Source organism: Hypanus sabinus, chromosome 1, assembly GCF_030144855.1.
Source record: "Hypanus sabinus isolate sHypSab1 chromosome 1, sHypSab1.hap1, whole genome shotgun sequence".
Lineage (NCBI taxonomy): Eukaryota > Metazoa > Chordata > Chondrichthyes > Myliobatiformes > Dasyatidae > Hypanus > Hypanus sabinus.
Window position 1 is genome coordinate 181854944 of NC_082706.1, and position 19706 is coordinate 181874649.

General features: G+C 40.9%; 1 protein-coding gene across 1 annotated transcript in view; it reads right to left on the reverse strand.

Annotated features, from left to right (window-relative positions):
* Positions 1 to 19706, reverse strand: part of trpa1a (transient receptor potential cation channel, subfamily A, member 1a) — a 94133-nt gene that overhangs the window by 36432 nt on the left and 37995 nt on the right. The window contains exons 9-17 of the mRNA XM_059953902.1: positions 19429 to 19528; positions 18322 to 18422; positions 17930 to 18099; positions 14620 to 14784; positions 10325 to 10439; positions 8528 to 8694; positions 7489 to 7579; positions 3311 to 3370; positions 3130 to 3228 (exon numbers count right to left, since the gene is read on the reverse strand). Coding sequence (XP_059809885.1) covers positions 3130 to 3228; positions 3311 to 3370; positions 7489 to 7579; positions 8528 to 8694; positions 10325 to 10439; positions 14620 to 14784; positions 17930 to 18099; positions 18322 to 18422; positions 19429 to 19528 — 1068 coding nt within the window. The remainder of the gene's footprint in view (positions 1 to 3129; positions 3229 to 3310; positions 3371 to 7488; positions 7580 to 8527; positions 8695 to 10324; positions 10440 to 14619; positions 14785 to 17929; positions 18100 to 18321; positions 18423 to 19428; positions 19529 to 19706) is intronic.

Genomic DNA, 19706 nt, shown 5'->3' on the forward strand with positions numbered 1-19706 from the left:
TGTGTATTCATCATCCTTTTCTATTTTGTCCCCCTGTTACACTTCATCTCATCCCACTGACTGCAATTTTGCCCTATTATCTGCCTGTCCTTCCTCAAAGTCTTGCTACACACTGCATTGACTTGTGTAACAACTACCCCATCCTCAGCCTTATTACTATTGGGTACCCTGAAGTCCCATATCTGACAGGAGAAGATTCAATGTAAATTTATTATCAAAGAACATACTGTCACCATGTACTGAGATTCATCTTCTGGTGTGCATATGCAGAACTACAATAGAGTCAATGAAAGATCGTACACAACAGAACAAACAAACAATGTGGAAAGGCAACAAAACTATGTAGGTACAAAAGAAATAATAAATACATAAATATTGAGAACAGGAGATGAAGAGTCATCGAAAGTGAGTCCATAGGTTGTGGGAACAAGTGAGGTTGAGTGAAGTTATCCCCACTAGCTCAAGAGCCTGGTGGTTGAGGGGCAGTAACTGTTCCTGAACCTGGTGGTGTGGGTCCTGGTGATGATGACAGCAGTAAGAAGAGAGCATGGCCTGGCTGGTGGGCGTCCTCGATGATGGGTGAGGCTTTCTTGTGATGTCACTCCTTTTAGGTGTGCTCAATGGTACAGAGAGCTTTACCCATGATGGACTGCGCTGTATCCATTACTTTTTGTAGGCTTTTCCATTCAAGGGTATTGGTGTTTCCATACCAGGCCATGATGCAACCAGTCAGTATGCTCTTTACTGCACATCTATAGAAGCTTGCCAAAGTTTTAGATTCGGTATCTCATCTTCGCAAACTTCTAAGTAAGTGGAGGAGCTGCTGTGCTACCTTTGTAATTGTATTTACATGCTGGACCCAGGACAGATGATAAAATCTGAAAGGAAAATGCCAGGGAATTTGAAGTTGCCTACCCTCTCCACCTCTGATCTCCTGGTGAGGATTGGCACTTGGACATCTGTTTTCATCCTGTTGAAGTTAATAATTATCTCTTTAGTTTTGCTGACATTGAGTGAGAGATTGTTCACTGCTCAGCCAGATTTTCAATTCACCCTCCTCTATGTTGATTCATCACCATCTTTAGTTTGGCCAATGACAGTGGATTCGTTAGCAAACTTAAATATAACATTGGAGCTGTGCATTGCCTCACAGTTATAAATGAAAAGCAAGCCTGAGCCTTGCAATGCACTTGTGCTGATGGTGATCATGGACAGGATGTTGCCAATCTAAACTGACAAGCATCTGCAAGTGAGGAAATTGAGGATCCAGTTGCACAAGGAGGTATTGAAGCCTGGTTCTCTGAGATTATTGATTAGCTTTGAGGGGATAATAGTATTAAATGTGAAAGTGTAGTTAATGAAGAGCATTTTGTTGTATACCTCTTCACTGTCCAGATGTTCCAGGGTTGAATCCAATGAAATGGCATCTGCTATTGACTTCTCGTGATAGTAGGCAAATGGGGGTGGAGCTGAGTTGCTCCTCAGGCAAGAGTTAATCTGTTTCCTCTCCATCCTCTCAAAGCTCTTCATCACGGTGGATGTACTGTAAGTGCTACTGGACAATAGTCATTGAGCCAGGTTACTACGTTTTTAGGAACCCGCTCAACAGAAGCAACACACTCAAGATGCTGCAGAAACTCAGCAGGCCAGGCAGCATCTATGGAAAAGAGTGCAGTCAATGTTTCGGGCCGAGACCCTTCGGCAGGACTGCCTGACATAACTGAAGCCTGCTTGAAGCAGGAGGATACCGCAGACTGCCAAAGCAAGATGTTAAAGTTATCAATGAACACTCAGTTGATTAGCATGGGTCTTCAGTACTTGTCCAGGTACGCCATCTGGGCCACATGCTTTTCCATGGGATCACTCTCCTGAAGGATGCTCTCACGTCAGCCTGAGACTGAAATCACAGTGTCACTGTGGTCTGAGAGAGTTTGTGAAGTTGCTTCGTTTTGTTGGTTAAAGTGAGCATAAAAGAAATTGAGCTAAATGGAATATAGAGTCAGGATGTGCATGGTCATGCACTTTGATAGAATAAATAAAAGAGTAGACTATTTTCTAAATGGACAGAAAATTCAAAAATCTGAGGTGAAAAGGTACTTGTGCATAATTCCCTAAAGGATAATTTGCAGGTTGAGTCAGTGGTGAGGAAGGCAAATGCCATGTTAACATTCATTTCGAGAGGACTAGAATATAAAAGCAAGGATGTAATGTTGAGAATTCATAAAGCACTGGTGAGGCCTGACTTCATGTATTGTGAGCAGTTTTGGGTCCCTGCTCTTAGAAGGGATGAGCTGACACTGGCGATGGTTCAAAGGAGTTTCACGAAAATGATTCTAGAATTGAATGGCTTGTCATATGAAGAGCATTTGATGGCTCTGTGCTTGTATTCACTAGAGTTCAGAAGAATGAGTGGTGACCTAATTGAAACGTATTGAATGGTAAAAGGTCTTGATAGATTGGATGTGGAGAGTCCCAGACCAGAGGACACAGCCTCAGAATAGAACGGACTTGAGGAGGAATTTCTTTAGCGAGAGAATCTGTGAAATTCGTTGCCACTGACAGCTGTGGAGGCATAGATTATTGATTGGTCAGTGCATGAAGGGATACAGGGAGAAGATAGGAGACTGGGGCTAAGAGGGAAAATGGATTAGCCGTAATGAAACGGCAGAGAAGACTCAATGGCCCAAATGGCCTAATTCTGCTCCTATTTCTTATCATCTTAATATCTTAAACTGTGAGGGGAAGGCCCTTTCCTTCCTCAAATATTTTCAGCTTTGATCTATGTCAACTTTAAGTATGCATGATGTTTGTCCAGACCACAATGCTACACATGACTAAACTAAATACAATTTACTAGGGATTGAACCACTTTCTCAGTAATAATATTAACACAGATCCCTGTGGCAGCCCACTAGCAATATTAGCATTCAGATCCCATAAATCCAGAATGTTTTCTTGTCTGTGAGTTTGCAGCTCTCTTTTAACCCATCATTGCTATTTTCCTTTTAATTCCAAAGGATATTGACCTGTAGAGTAATTTAGAAAGAGTTTCTGGAATCCATTTAGACAATATAAAGGGAAACCCACTGAATATTTCAATTAACTGCTAAATATTAAAAATGTACTTACATTTAAAGTTGCTAGGGGTGGATATTCCACCCGCGTGTCCTCCTTCACAAGTTTTCTAAACTTAAGTGGACATTGTAGGTATTTGAAGTTATATTCAATCTGCATAGTAGAATTAAACCGTTAAGGCTATATCATAGTTAAAACATGGGCAATTCTAGATTCTGAGAAAATGTTCACTTACTGAGTAGTCTACACTTTTCTTGTCATCTGAGGATTCTGTCATGCATATGTCCAAAAGACCCTTAAAATGAATGGAATAGACCCTTACAGAAAGTGATACATTTTACAAGGTAACACAATATGATTATCACACATTACTAAAGCAACAGGGAAAAATAGAAATTTGTAAATAAAAACAAAGAAATTTAGATATGTGAGGGAGTAAACGGAATGGAATAATAAACTTAGAGTATTAAGGATGCCAGATTTTGAGGAAGAAGCCTTGTGCAGTGCCCCTTCACAAGTATTTCAGAAAGTTATGAACTTTATTGCTAATGATATATTTGTAAGACCAAAAGGACGGGTTGCACTTGAATCCTAGGGGGACCAATATCCTGGTGGGGAGATTTGCTAAGGCTACTGGGAAGACTTTAAACTAGAATAGTTGGGGGGTGGGAATCAAATTGAAGAGACTAGGAAAGAGGAGGTTAGTTCACAAATAGAGAAAGCTTGTAGACAGTGTGTGAGGGAGGATAGGCAGGTGATAGAGAAGGGGAGTGCTCAGACTGAAGATATAGGGGAGAAGGAAGGAAAAGAAGATAGTAAAGTTGTTTGTACTGTTCGGGAAAAACAGAAAGTAAGAGGTGGAGAATTTCTTAAATGCATTTATTTTAATACTAGGAGCATTGAAAGAAAGGTGGATGAGCTTAGAGCATGGATTGATACCTGGAAATATGATGTTGTAGCTATTAGTGAAACATGGTTGCAGGAGGGGTGTGAATGGCAACTAAATATTCCTGGATTTCGTTACTTCAGGAGTGATAGAATCAGAGGGGCAAGAGGGGGAGGTGCTGCATTGCTTGTCAGAAAAAATATTACAGCGGTGCTTTATAACCGTATAAACATATAACAATTACAGCACGGAAACAGGCCATCTCGGCCCTTCTAGTCCATGCCAAATGCTTACTCACCTAGTCCCACCAACCTGCACTCAGCCCATAACCCTCCATTCCTTTCCTGTCCATATAGCTATCCAATTTTACTTCAAATATCAAACCTGCCTCTACCACTTCTACTGGAAGCTCATTCCACACTGCTACCACTCTCTGAGTAAAGATGTTCCCCCTCCTGTTACTCCTAAACTTTTTCCCCTTAACTTTCAATTCATGTCCTCTTATCTGAATCTCCCCTACTCTCAATGGAAAAATCCTATCCGCGTCAACTATATCTATCTATCTATCCATCCCCCTCATAATTTGGCAGGATAGATGAGAGGGCTCATCTAGGGAGGCTATTTGGGTGGAATTGTGGGATGGGAAAGGTGTAGTAACACTTACAGGGGTGTATTATGGACCACCTAATGGGGAGTGAGAATTGGAGGAGCAAATTTGTAAGGTGATAGCAGATATTTGTAGTAAGCACATTGTGGAAGATTTTAATTTTCCACACATAGACTGGGAAGCTCATTTTGTAAAAAGGCTGGATGGTTTGGAGTTTGTAAAATGTGTACAGGATAGTTTTTTGCAGCAATACATAGAGGTATCAACTAGAGAAGGGGAAGTGTTGGATCTCCTGTTAGGGAATGAGATAGGTCAGGTGACAGAGGTATGCGTTGGAGAGCACCTCGGGTCCAGTGATCACAATGCCTTTAGTTTCAATATAATTATGGAGGAGGATAGGTCTGGACCCAGGGTTGAGATTTTTAATTGGGAAAAGGCTAACTTTGAGGAGAAGTGAAAGGATTTAGAAGGAGTGGATTGGGACAATTTGTTTTATGGGAAGGATGTAATAGAGAAATGGATGTCATTTAAAGGTGAAAATTTGAGGGTACAGAATCTTTATGTTCCTGTTAGGTTGGAAGGAAAGGTTAAAGGTTTGATAGCACCATGGTTTTCAAGGGATATTGGAAACTTGGTTCAGAAAAAGAGACAGATCTACAATAAATATAGGCAGCATGGAGTAAATGAGGTGCTTGAGGAATATAAAGAATGTAAAAAGAATCTTAAGAAAGAAATTAGAAAAGCTAAAAGAAGATATGAGGTTGCTTTGGCAAGTAAGGTGAAAATAAATCCAAAGGGTTTCTACAGTTATATTAATAGTAAAAGGATAGTGAGGGATAAAATTGGTCACACAGAGAATCAGAGCGGACAGCTGCGCATGGAGCCAAAAGGGATGGGGAGATTTTAAACAAATTCTTTTCTTTGGTATTCACTAAGGAGAAGGATATTGAATTGTGTAAGGTAAGGGAAACCAGTAGGGTAGTTATGGAAATTATGATGATTAAAGAAGAGGAAGTACTAGTGCTTTTAAAGAATATAAAAGTGGATAAATCTCCGAATCCTGACAGGATATTCCCTAGGACCTTGAAGGAAGTTAGTGTAGAAATAGCAGGGGCTCTGACAGAAATATTTCAAACGTCATTAGAAATGGGGATGGTGCCGGAGGATTGGCATATTGCTCATGTGGTTCCATTGTTTAAAAAGGGTTCTAAGAGTAAACCTAGCAATTATTGGCCTGTAAGTTTGACATCAGTGGTAGGTAAATTAATGGAAAGTATTCTTAGAAATGGTATATATAATTATCTGGATAGACAGGGTCTGATTAGGAACAGTCAACATGGATGTGCGCGTAGAAGGTCATGTTTGACAAATTGAATTTTTTGAAGAGGTTATGAGGAAAGTTGACAAGGGTAAAGCAGTGGATGTTGTCTATATGGACTTCAGTAAGGCCTTTGACAAGGTTCCGCATGGAAGGTTAGTTATGAAGGTTCAATCAATAGGTATTAATATTGAAGTAGTAAAATAGATTCAACAGTGGCTGGATGGGAAATGCCAAAGAGTAGTGGTGGATAACTGTTTCTCAGGTTGGAGGCCGGTGACTAGTGGTGTGCTTCAGGGATCTGTACTGGGTCCAATGTTGTTTGTCATGTACATTAATGATCTGGATGATGGGGTGGTAAATTGGATTAGTAAATATGTAGATGATACTAAGATAGGTGGTGTTGTGAATAATGAAGTAAGTTTTCAAAGCTTGCAGAGAGATTTAGGCCAGTTAGAAGAGTGGACTGAAAGATGGCAGATGGAGTTTAATGCTGATAAGTGTGAGGTGCTACATTTTGGTAGGAATAATCAAATAGGATATATATGGTAATTGGTAGGGCATTGAAGAATGCAGTAGAACAGAGTGATCTAGCAATAGTGGTGCATAGTTCCCTGAAGGTGGAATCTCATGTGGATAGGGTGGTGAAGAAGGCTTTTGGAACGCTGGCCTTTATAAATCAGAGCATTGAGTATCGGAGTTGGGATGTAATGTTAAAATTGTACAAGGTATTGGTGAGGCCAAATTTGGGGTATTATGTACAGTTCTGGTCACCAAATTATAGGAAAGAAAAAATAGAGAGAGTACAGAGAATATTTACTAGAATGTTACCTGGGTTTCAGCACCTAAGTTACAGAGAAAGGTTGAAAAAGTTAAGTCTTTATTCTTTGGAGCATAGAAGGTTGAGGAGGGACTTGATAGAGATATTTAAAATTATGAGGGGGCTAGATAGAGTTGATGTGGATAGGCTTTTTCCATTGAGAGTAGGGGAGATTCAAACAAGAGACATGAGTTGAGAGTTAAGGGGAAAAAGTTTAGGAGTAACTCAAGGGGGAACTTCTTTACTCAGAGAGTGGTAGCTGTGTGGAATGAGCTTCCAGTAGAGGCAGGTTCAACATTGTCATTTAAAATAAGTATATGGGCAGGAAAGGAATGGAGGGTTATGGGCTGAGTGCAGGTCGGTGCGACTAAGTGAGAGTAAGTGTTTAGCACGGACTAGAAGGTCCGAGATGACCTGTTTCCATGCTGTCATTGTTAAATGGTTATATGGTTATTATACTGTTTAACATAAGAAAAGGTGGGAATAAGTAGAGAGTGAAAATAAGGAATTAATTATGCAAAATTATAAAATCCAAAACGTTTTTCAATTTGCATTCAATTCAATTTCAGATGATTTGTCAATTTAAAACCCACAAAAGTACTAAAAGGCCAAGGTTAATAGAAGCTTGCACCAGATTAGACTTATTCTGGAGCAGCCCCTTCTACGGAGCTGTACAAACAGAAAGAGTGCATAAGTCACATTACAAAAATATTTCAAGCGATTTGATAGAATCGATGAGCATCTAAACAATAATGCAACGATTATTTCAAAAGGTGACTTACAGCAAAGGCTTCTGGGAGATGTTCAATCATTTCCAGTATTGGGCATTGCATAGAGGAACCATGTAAAAAGGCTTGTACAGATTCATCAAATCTAAAATGAGAAAAGATAACAAAATTCAAATAGTGAATCCCATGGCATTCTGTCTGTTATGTGTGCCTTTGAATTAATTATTCTGAGCCTGGTATTGTTCCATTCCCTGCAGGGAGTTATCTAACTGTCATCTGAGTCATATCTACCCATTCTTGCAAGATCTTTGTTTAAACTGAAATTGTAAAGTCTCCTCTGCATCTTCACTTGTGTTTGCAATCCCAAGGCTTTTTACATCAAATATTGGCTACCCAGAGTCACACATGTTGCTGAAGCACCTTAAAATCTCTTCACATTTTCCACTCCCACTTCACTCCCATAATATTTTGGCACAGAATGGGGAGTCAATAGTGTGGATTTGGTAGCAAAACGATTGAGTCATAGTCTCTCGCTGACTCTTTGACTATGAGAATCTGATTGATCCCTCTAACAGGATAACAGGAGAGGATAGTGTCGCCACCTCACAAACTCGGACAGGAAAAGCTCGCACGAGCAATAGCACTGGCAGAGAGGCGGCAAACAGAACTGAGCATGCTCAATCTGGAGGACGTACAAAGCAGAACTGGCCTTTCCTTTTTCCACCTAACCCTCACATTTGAACATTGTATTGTTCACACTCAGCAAAACAATCATAGAGCAACCTCTAACAGCGACACATCGACCGTCCAGCAGAACTCTGAAGCAACCAATCTTTGTGTGGCACATCACCTGCTCTCCTTTTGCTGCACACAGTAGGCCTTATTGCCTGGATTTTGTCACCTCCTTATTTCTATGAAGGCCTACTCCAGAAGAACAATCTGGATGTATATTTAATAACTGATAATTTGGCCAGCGCTGATGCATTTAATTTTGTCTTTTTTGTAGAGATGATACTTAAACTAAATATTTTGATAATAAATTGTTTCAAAAATTTACATAAGCACAGCAATAAGTGAAATATCACATTCGTACCTTTCACTTTGGACAATAACTAAAGCGGTATCCTTTCTTTTATTGCGAATTGCTTCATGAAAAAAGGAAGCTTCATTCTTGTTCAGGGTAATCGCAGCTCCCCTGGCTAGCAAGAGGCGCACTGCACCATTATGTCCTCCTTTTGCTGCCAAGTGGAGGGCCGTGTTCTTTGGAATGAATAATAAAGAAGGTTTTTGTGAATTACTTTAATAATACACGGAAAAATATAATGCCACCTATACCACTGGAATGATTAACTATCTTTATAAAATGCTGATAACTTCTATCTGACCAGGTACAATGTGAAAACTACAATCTTTTCTATCCCTTTGGAATGGCTGAACGACAATGAAAGATGATTGAAGATTAACCGACAAGAAGCTCTCACTTACACCACAAAATTACAGACGTTTTCCTTGCCATCGGTATTACTGGTATTCTGAGTCCTTTTACATTTTTAATCAGCTGAAAATCACACCATCGGTCAATGGCTAATCAGCATGGTTAAAGTTTTAATTAGCGTGAAGTAAATTGAACTGATGACTGTATTCAACTCTCCTCCCACCCCATTCATATCTGAAAGGATGAGTTAAAATTTCTCCCTGTATTTCAATATGTAGCACTATAGAATACATTATAGCTATCTGATGTATCTTAACACAACATATTTGTTAAATACCATATTTCTTAAGGTTGTTATAGCCGGGGTTGGTAGTGGGGACAAGCTCTCAGTGGTGTGCGCTTCAAGTAGCCTCTGACAACCAAGTCCAGGCCCTGGCCTTCACGTGTGGCTTAACTACTAAGCCTGGCGGAACAGTTTCTACTGACAGGAGAAGGGGCAAAGGCAGGTTACTGGCACCTTAAAACCAGTTGCTTCAGATGGATGGGGATCATCAGCCGTGGTTGGCAACACATCGAGAAGAAGGAAAACTCTGATCTCAAACCTCCGCTGCCTTGCAGCTGTTCCCACTCACAGGGAAGACTTTGGGAGGAAATCCTAAGGGAAAATTCCAGAGCTGGAGTCCCTAAGACAGTTCTACATTGAGTTGCACGCTGACTGGCAACTCCTGCAACCCTGCTGCTGCCAAACTGCATGGGTCTCTGCCATTCCTTTGGATTCATCAGGGTCACGGATAGGGGGAGTTTGCTACGTTTGTAACAGCTTGCTCTCCATATCGTATTGCCCAGGTTTGTGTATCTAGATAGCTAGGACGCAATGTCCATGGTCGACTCTGACCGACAAAGGCCTCAGACTGAGACTTTACCTAATTTCAAACTCCTGTCCCCTCCTGCCACAAATACATATTTCAAAACCACATTTCCCTTTAAACTAGAAATACAGATGGAGTTTTTTTCATAAGCACATAGTTACTTATGGCCACAATGTATCAGTGTTATCCAATCAAAAGAAGTCTGTGTGGAGACTTCGCTGATTTTACGTTACTTTTACTTGGTCAATCAATGGCCTCTCTCTAATAATGGTGTTACCTTTTTATTGGCTTAATCTGCTCTGAGGGTAGCTGGCAACATGGAATTAATGAAGATGGTGAGGTTTAAGGCAGTAGAGAGAGTTGAGTAGGACGAGGAATGGTGTGGCAAGAGAAAAATGAGAGCTTCATTTGTTAAGCAGAAGGTTAGATCAATAGGGCCTTGGGTATGTGAACAGAAAATTTAATTAAAAAAGTGCTTTGGTTTACTAAGCACCAAAGTTGCACAAGTAACGTATTGGGGTCTTACACATCAACAAAAACTAAGTAGCATGGATAAAATGAAAATAAATGAAACATATTCACTTACTCCTTTTTCATCCACCTGGTCAAGAAGTGATGTATTACACCGTAATAATACTTCCATTGTTCGAGAATATCCTCCAAAGGCAGCATAATGTAAAGCTGTCCAACACTTGTAGTCACTTCAATGGATCGAAAAATAAAGCAAAAGCTTATTTATCTGTCCAACTAGATTTCGGATAGTATAGAAAAGTTAAGCAATGCCATATTCTATTACAGTAAAGTGAGCTGATCTAGTGTGTCAGAAACCTTTGCCTCACTAGACACTAGAATACTACAACACAGTACAGGCCCTTCAGCCCTCAATGTTGTGCCGACCCATATATTCCTTAAAAAAAAACTAAACCCACACTACGCTGTAACCCTCTATTTTTCTTTCATCCATGTGCCTGTCCAAGAGGATCTTAAATACCGCTAATGTTTTAGCCTCCACCACCATCCCTGGCAAGTCATTCCAGGAACTCACAACCCTCTGTGTAAAAAACTTACTCCTGATGTCTCCCCTAAACTTCCCTCCCTTAACTTTGTACGTATGCCCTCTGCTGGGAAACAGGTACTGGCTATCCACCCTAATCTATGCCTCTCATAATCTTGTAGACCTCTATCAAGTCCCCTCTCATCCTTCTATGCTTCAAAGAGAAAAGTCCCAGTTCTGCTAACCTTGCCTCATAAGACTCGTTTTCCAATCCAGGCAACATCCTGGTAAATCTCCTCTGCACCCTCTCCATAGTTTCCACATCCTTCCTATAATGAGGTGACCAGAACTGAACACAATACTCTAAGTGTGATGTCACCAGAGATTTGTAGAGTTGCAACATGACCTCTCTACTCTTGGACTGAGTCCTCCTATTAATGAAGCCTAGCACCCCATAGGCCTTCTTAACTACCCTATCACAGAGGTCATGAGTTGCAGAACTTGTATTGTCCATTCTGTACACATACGAGACCTGATAACTGTAATCCCTTTTAACAACCAGCATGAGGAAATGCTGCAGACCCAGCTAAAAAGGACAATATTTGAAAAGAACAGTGGCCACTCTGGTCCGCAATCCTGCTTATACGGCAGGAGCCCAGAAATTTTCTATACCTGTTTCCTTCCTCACGAATGCTGCCTGGCCTGCTAATCATTAGTGCCCCATGTCACTTCCCTCTCTGACCATCACTAATGAGGTCAACCAATCACTATGTTGAGTCTTCAGCAGCACCATTTTGTTCCACCTTGTGCTATTCTTTCTCCAGATGTTGTTTAAGATCACAAGGAAGTGGACTCGAATGATATTAATAGTGCTTGACTCTAGAGAAAAACAAATGTGAACAAAATGCTTCTGTAGGTCCTCAGGAGTTCCAGTATTAGAGTCAATGTGCAGTGCCCTGAGCCAGTCTGCTTCCGTCAGTATCAGCTGCTGTGTGAAAACGTGGGTGTCCACTTACAGTCGCTCACTGCTTCCTCACTAAGTCTTTACATAATACATGCAGGGTCTATTGCATGCCATTTGCTGAATGGCGCTGCTCACAAAAATGGAGTCATACTGAAGAAAGGCTGTGCTGACATTGGAGAGGGTTCAAAGCAGCTTCCAGGATTGAAAGGAGTATCATATGAGGAGCGTTTGATAGCTCTGGGCCAGTACTCACTGGAATTTAGAAGAATGGGGGAGGGATCTTATTGAAACCTACTGACTGCTGAAAGGCCTCAATAGAGTGTGATGTGGAGAGAATGTTACCAATGGTGGGAGAGCCTAGGATCAGAGGACGCAGCCTCAGAACAGAGGGGTGTCTATTTAGACTGGAGACAAGGAAGAATTTCTTTAGCCAGAGAGTGATGAATTGGTAGAATTCATCAACACAGGTGACTGTGGAGGCCAAGTCATTGGGTACGTTTAAGACGGAGTTTGATAGATTCTTGACTGGTCAGGGCATGAAGGGGTACGGGGAGAAGGCAGGAGATTCGGGCTGAAAGGAAAGTGGATCAGCCAAGACGAAATGGTGGAGCAAACTCGATGGGCCAAATGGCGTAATTCTGCTCCTGAATCGTAAGGTCTAATCATTTGTATATGTTGCCACACAAACACATGTGCCACAAAAGGTACAAATGATCCACATCCCCTCAGTCACTCATCTTCATCTTCATACAGTAGCTTCACTACTGGAATGGTTTGAAACTACGGTATGCTCTCGAGTACTACCTCCAAGGCAGAGCTCATCGTGCTGTCTTCAGCCTGACTATGTATTAACCTACCATGATTACATTAGCCAAATCTCTACAGGGCACCACATGAAGCCATGAGAGCAGGTGATGGATGGAATTTGAGCAGCTGGTACATATCACAAGTCCTGCTTATGTGACCACTGACACCAGGCAGACAGTCTGGGAAGTGTTAATAATGGCTGGGGTCACCCATCTCGTAAAGATACTGCCCATAAGGCGGCAATTGCAAACTACTTCAGTAGAAAAGTTTGCCAAGAACGTTCATGATCATACAGCGCATCCCATAATAATGATGTCTACGTTAGTGTATCCCTTTAATGAATTTACTATAACCTGCAAAAGAGACCATGTCTGCAAGTTATGGCACAAGTAGACAGGCTAACATTTTGCATGCTTCAGACCCTACTGCCTTTGATAACATCGCCCTCCTTTCTTCACTCATGTTATTTCCTTAAATCTTAGAGATCCATGGAAATTGTTGATCTTTACTGCCATTCCCTCCACTGTAATCTTACAATGGCAGTATGACTGTAGACAAGTTAAATCAAGAATTGTCCCTATTGCTTCCAGCTGAAAGGAAAATAGTGTGGGACCTTTCTCTCCAGGTTGCCTTAAAGGTGACTGGCAGCATTGCCGATCGTCTCGGTTGATTTATTTCAGTGACCATGTGTACCCACGTGAAGTTCGTTACTTACGCAGTTCCTTTTGATGCATTTTATTTCACACTGTGATAGACAGATGAGACTTCAGTCTTGTATGAGCCATAAGCTAAAGATAGTACTATTGCATTTTATTTGATCTGATGGTAACTCAGAAGCTGTATTTCATTTGAAATCAGACTTGTCTCTCTCTGTTTGTTAATAAAATTTGTTATAACTTTGTACTATGTTCTCTGTTCGCCTGCCTTAAAGAGATGCAGAACCTTTGCCTGTACAGCTAGCTCAGTAGTTACATGAGGTTCCACCTATAGCTGGGTCACGTGGGAACTGCCAGTTCAGTGTCTGAAAATAAATTATCATTAAAAGACCGATCTCTTAATGCATACAGGTCATATCAGAAGCAATAAACTAGACCAGAACCTATAACAAATTTCAAAAGGGAATCTGACAAATAGCTAATTAAAAAAAAAACAGGCAAATGAGAAGTTAGAGGAACAAGAACAAACCAGAACTATCTCAGGGAGCTGGTGGAGAACAGTAGGTGAAAGATAATCCGCAATGCTGTAGAAATCTGATTCCGAAACGGAATGGCAGCTATTGAGTAAGGCTCACCAGCAATAGGGCAGGCATCAAATTATAAGACCTTAAGATGAAGAGGCAGAATTAGCTCATTTGGCCCACATAACCATAGCCATTCCATCATGGCTGATTTATTATCCATCTCAGCCCTATTATCCAGATATTAGAAAAAAATCATCCTCCAAGGATTTTGGAGTAACACTGCTTCAAAACATGAGCTATTCTGCAAGGGTTATGCATGGGCATTATGTTTACCAAGAGAAATCTGAGTGAAAGCTGGCGCAGGTAAAGAAATATGTGATCATTGGGAAGAACTGCAGATGATGTAGATCTGAGGTAAAACAGAAAATACTAAGATAAGGGGGTCAGGAAGCATCTGTAAAAAGGGAAGCAGTTGAAATTTCAGATAAGGGACTCTTCAGCCGGCCTGATAAAGAGAAATACATCTTACTGAGTGACAGGAAGAGCAAAGGGAATTTCTGATAGAGGAAAATCACGTGGCAGATGAGACCAGATTAAACTGGTTAGGTCTGTGTATCTTTGCTGAAGTGGTTCAGAGGCATGGACAAAAAGGAAAAAGGATGGCAGGAAGAAATATAGACAGGTAGTAAGAATAAGAGGAAAATAAAGGGTTACATTAGAATAGTGAGCTGTATTTGTTTGAAGTGGCGATTGTTTTCCTGTATGTTGCATGGAGAGAATAGAGAAAACCTATTCTGAGTGCAAATAATGAGAAAGTGATCTAATCCAATCAATGGGAAATGTTATTAAGTTTAGCAAGAAAGTGAAATGAGTGAGAAGTCTTCCCTTTCTCATTTTCAGTGTGGTAGAGAATGAAAACATGGCCTCACCACTCACCGCATGAGGAGAGCCCCTTTCCTGAGGAGCAGCTGCACCACGTCGGTGTGCCCGTTCTGTGCCGCCAGCAGCAGCGGCGTCATCCCTTTCTCATCCCCCTCGTTCAGTAGCTTAGAGTCATTTATAGCCTGCAACAGCAGTTTGCATGTATGGAGCCGGCCACAGCTGGAATTAAAAGTATATTGGTGTCAGTGGGTTTGACTTTCACTTTGATTTGTTTTTTGAGATAAGGGGCAGAATTGGCCCTTCTGGCCCTTCAAACCACGCCATCCAGCACCCCCGATTTAATCCTAGCCTTACAGTGACCAACTAACCTACCAACTGGTATGTCTTTGGACCGTGGGAGAAAACTGGAGCACACCGAGGAAACCCTCACTGTCATGAGGAGAACGTACAAAGTCCAGTGGCATGAATTGAATCCAGGTCACTGGGACTGTAAAGCGTCACTGCTCTACTGTGCTATCCCACACTATATTCAAGAATGTCATACAATGAACAATAATACTTCTTTTCCATAAGCGGAATGACATAGGTCTCCTTGACTCTTTTGACACCATCATCTCTCCCAATGTCATTGCCAACCAATCTGAAACTCAGCCACTCTAAATCCACATATTAAAAACAACTCTCCCAACTCTCACCCGTGTTAAAGTCATTCCCTCTCTCTCCCTACCCATTTCCAATCTTCTAGTTCCCCATTCATTGGACCCCTTAAATCCCCTGATCCTCTGATATTGATATCCCCGTATTCAAACCCTCTAATGACCTTTACAACCCAAGATCTCAGGTCCTGACATATGATTAATCGAAATCATGACCACTTCACCAACTTAAGCTCTTGATCCAGATCTCATGATCTCCACAACTCCATTTCACTCCCAGCTAGCTTCTTTAGCAGCAAAGCAAGAAAACAACTTTCCAGCTGTACAACTATAATGCAATCCCCAGAAAATTGTAAACACAGTAACAGTAGAAATTTTCAAAAATGACTTTTTCTTTGCAGATCACCCCAAAGTAAGCTTAGCTCCTCCTGAATACAGACTCTAAACCCACCTTAAGATCTCCTCCTGCCCCATTTCCAGATCCCATTCTTCTTTGAAGAACTTCACCCACTTCCTCCTGGCCCCGATCCTTCTACCAGACGGCACCTGCATCCCCCTCATGTGCAACTTATCTACCATAGAAACCCGACCCCCAGTTCCTTGCCTTTGTCTCTCTGCCCACTTCTGTCTGAACCCAGAGGCTTTGATCTCAGAAGTCATTTTTTTCCATGATGGGAAATTCATATTTCTTGGAATAATGCCAAAGCTCTTAAGCAGAAATTCGCAATGAATGCTAAGAAGGTGCTACAAATGTAAAATCTAGAATATCGTATTATGAGAAGCATTAGACAGACCAGGTTTGTATCTACCTTACATTAGAAATGTGAGAGCCACCATGACTGACACATATAGGTCCTGGGAATTCTTGACAGGGTGAACACTGAGGGCATTACAGTTACAGGGCAAGTGCAGAGCAAGTAGGAAATAAGGTCAAGAGTCCATTTTATCTAAACTAAGAAGAAACTAAACTTGGAGGTTACTGGTTGGGAAGAAGGGATTGCAATTTAAAACAGGGTTGATGTTATTGTCTTTTCTCTCAGAGGGCTGTGGCTCTTTGCAACTATTTTCCTTGAAATACAGTGGAAACTTTGAATACTTTTTAGGTGGAGTTTGATTCTTGTTGTGCAAAGGGACAAAAAATTATGGAGTTAAGTGGGATTGTGGAATACAAGTCTCAGTGATCTGGTCATTGATTTCGTTTATGCCCGTGCTCCTGGTTACATCAATAGTACTGAACGGATCAAGAGTTTCAAATTCCTGGGGGTGAACATCACCAATAGCCAGTCCTAGTCCAACCATGTTGAAGATGTGGCTAAGAAAGCTCTCCAGAGCCTACACTTCCTCAGGAATCTAAAGAAATTTTGCATGTCTCCTTTGACCCTCATCAATTTTTATCAAAGCACCATAAAAAGCATCCTATCCAAATGTGTCATGGCTTATTATGACAACCGCATTCTTTGTGACTGCAATAAAATGCAGAGAGCTGTGGACACTGCCTATAATTCTTACTACCTCAATAAAACAGCTATTATAAGCAGACACCACCCATCTGAGACAGTCTTTCTTCTCCTCCTCCCATTGAGCAGAAGATACAATAGCTTGAAACATGTAGCACCAGCCAAAGGAAAACTTCTGTCCCATGGAATGTTTTCCCCAGTACGATGAAACGGAACCTTGACCTCAATCTACCTCGTTATAACCTTGCTCCTTATTGCCTGCCTGCACTACACTTTCTGTATAACTGCAACTCATTATTCTGTGCTCTGCCATGCTTTCCCTTGTATTACCTCAAAGCACTGTTGTAATGAATCCATCTGTTTGAAAGGTATGTGAGGCAAGTTTTGCGCTGTACTTTGATACATGTGACAAAAAAAATTGATTAAGTAATCAAGCAGAAAAGAGGGGATGAATGGCTTACTCCTGTCCCTAATTTGTATGCTAACTGAGGGATACAACAACTGAAGGACACTTTGAAAAAATGCCATGGAATCTTTAATGCTCACCAAAGAGAAGCATTTATTTCCAAAGTATTTAAATTTATTGCAACTTGCATATACACAACCTTAAGGTTGTTATAACCAGAGGTGGTAATGGGGATGAGCTCCCACTACCTACTAAATGCTCCCAATGGCATGCAATCTCAAATAACCTCTAACAACCAAGTCCAGCTCTTGGTTTCCATGTGTAGCCTAGCTATGAAGCCCAGTGGAACCATTTCTACTGACAGGAGAAGGGGGCAATGTCAGGTTATTGGCATCTTAAAGCCAGCCACTCTGTGAGGATGGGCTCATCACCCCTGGTTGGCAGCTCACCTAGGAGAAGGAACACGCTGATCTCAAACCTGCACTGCCTTGTGGCTACACCCAACAATGGGGTAGACTTCAGGAGTAAACCCCAAGGGGAAAATCCAGATCTGTAGTCCCTAAGGCAGTCCTATGTTGAGTTCAACACTGACTGGCAACTTTCGTGATGCTGCTGGTCCCAAACTGCACTGGTCTCTACCATTCCTTTTGGTTCATCAGATGCATAGAGAGGGTGAGCTTGCTATGTGGGCAACAGCTTGCTCTCCATAGCAAGCTTTGGCTTGTGTATCTAGACAGATAGGATGTGATATCCTTGGCAGACCCTGACCAACAGAAGCTCAGACATATAAAGAAGCTAAATCTTATAATCAAAGCAATACATTTGTGATATGTGAGCTAACCTACCTTGCTGCAAAATGCAGTGATGATCTCTTGTCTGCTGTTTTCAAGTGAAGAGATACATTTAGTGCCAACATTTTAACCACAGAGTCTGTTAGACCCTGTTTGCATACATAGTGCAATGGAGTACAGCCATTAATATCTTTGTCATTCAAGAGCTCACGCACTTCGACGGACTGCAAAAGACAGAAAAGATAAAATGGTAAATAGATTAGAAATTAACAGACCCACAAAATATTTGTTTAAACATGTCAAAATTGCTGATACACCTTTCTCCCCAAACTTGTAGCTTTAGAACAAACTGGGTTTGAATTTTCAGATACTAGCCCAATTTTTAATAATCATGGAAAAATAGAGGTCTAAAAGCTGTCAAAGTAGAAGCACAAATAATCATTTACCTGAAGTATTTCTTCACTGAGGTTTTGTAACCCTTTGGGCTGCAGGACAGTTAAATGAAGGAAGTTGCATTGCATATTATTCTTAATCTTTACATTAGCTCCTAAGAAAACAGATTGTTGTACAAGTTATAAATATTATCAGCTATAATTAAAGTTATGGAATGATTCTTACAATAGCAATAATTCATAATATACAATACCAAATCAATTACCTCAATGGTGGCATAATCTGTTCCCTTACTGAATGCAGATCTGTGAGGAACTTCTGAAGTATGTCTGATCCTAGAAAGCTTGGCCTGTGAGTGTGTTTCCTTAGCATGAGTGTAGCTGGTTGACAGGTGGCTTTAAGAGCTGGAGCATCTGATGCTAATAAAAAATTGCACCAGACACACAGCAATGCCTCAGTAACAAATGTTTACCATGCAGCGATGGCAAATGCAGATTGCCACGTGCATGTCACACAAATGTGCATTTGTCCCAGTTTTGGAAATGCAGTAAGAAATCACAAGTCTCCCATGTAGTTCTATATTAACACATCTACTTAATGTGCAAGAACTTCCAGTTCTTTAGCTTCACTGTAAACTGAGTTCAACTGATGAGACAGATTACCCACAGTAAAGCAGATTCTCTGGTGAAACTATTGAAACTCATGTCGGGGGTATTCAGAACAGAATTTACCATGGTACAGAACCAAATATTCTGCAAGCTCAATCATAGTCTTGGAAATCCAAAGGCAAGGAAGCACACAAAAGGAAAGGGAAGAGCATGTAAATTGCAAAAATTAAAATAAATCCTGTTTCTGAAGCACAATGAGTATGACAAGACCATGCCACCCACTATTTGGGTATAGATAATTCTCACCCGTTACTTGGATGAGAAATAGCCCAACAATACTGACAGAAAAAAAATCTGCAATTAACAGCTCAAATTACGAGCAATTTCTTTTTTTTGTGCATCTACTGCCTTTCCCTGGTTATAGATATCCAGCATTAAGATTCCTGTTAATTCATAAAGTTTCGATAAACTGCTATCCAGCTGCGTGAAAACACCACACAACAACAGAAATCAGACTAATGCTGTAAGAAACTGACAATAGCAGCAGCAGACCTCTCTTCACCAGAGTTTTCACGGTATTCCAGGCTCCATGTGAAGTGGCCCACAAAAGTGGGGTGCGGGATTCACTGTCAGTCATATTCATATCCGCTCCCTGGAATTAAAAGAGCCCCAAAATTACTTGAACGTGAATTAATTAGTATTCACTGGTTGCATATAAACCAATGAATTTACAAATATGTTCTAGTTGAGTATTTGTTGGAAATATGCTTCCCTCACTCAGAAAAGCCCAGTTAATGGCTTTAGAATTTGTAAGAAATGGAAGAACTACT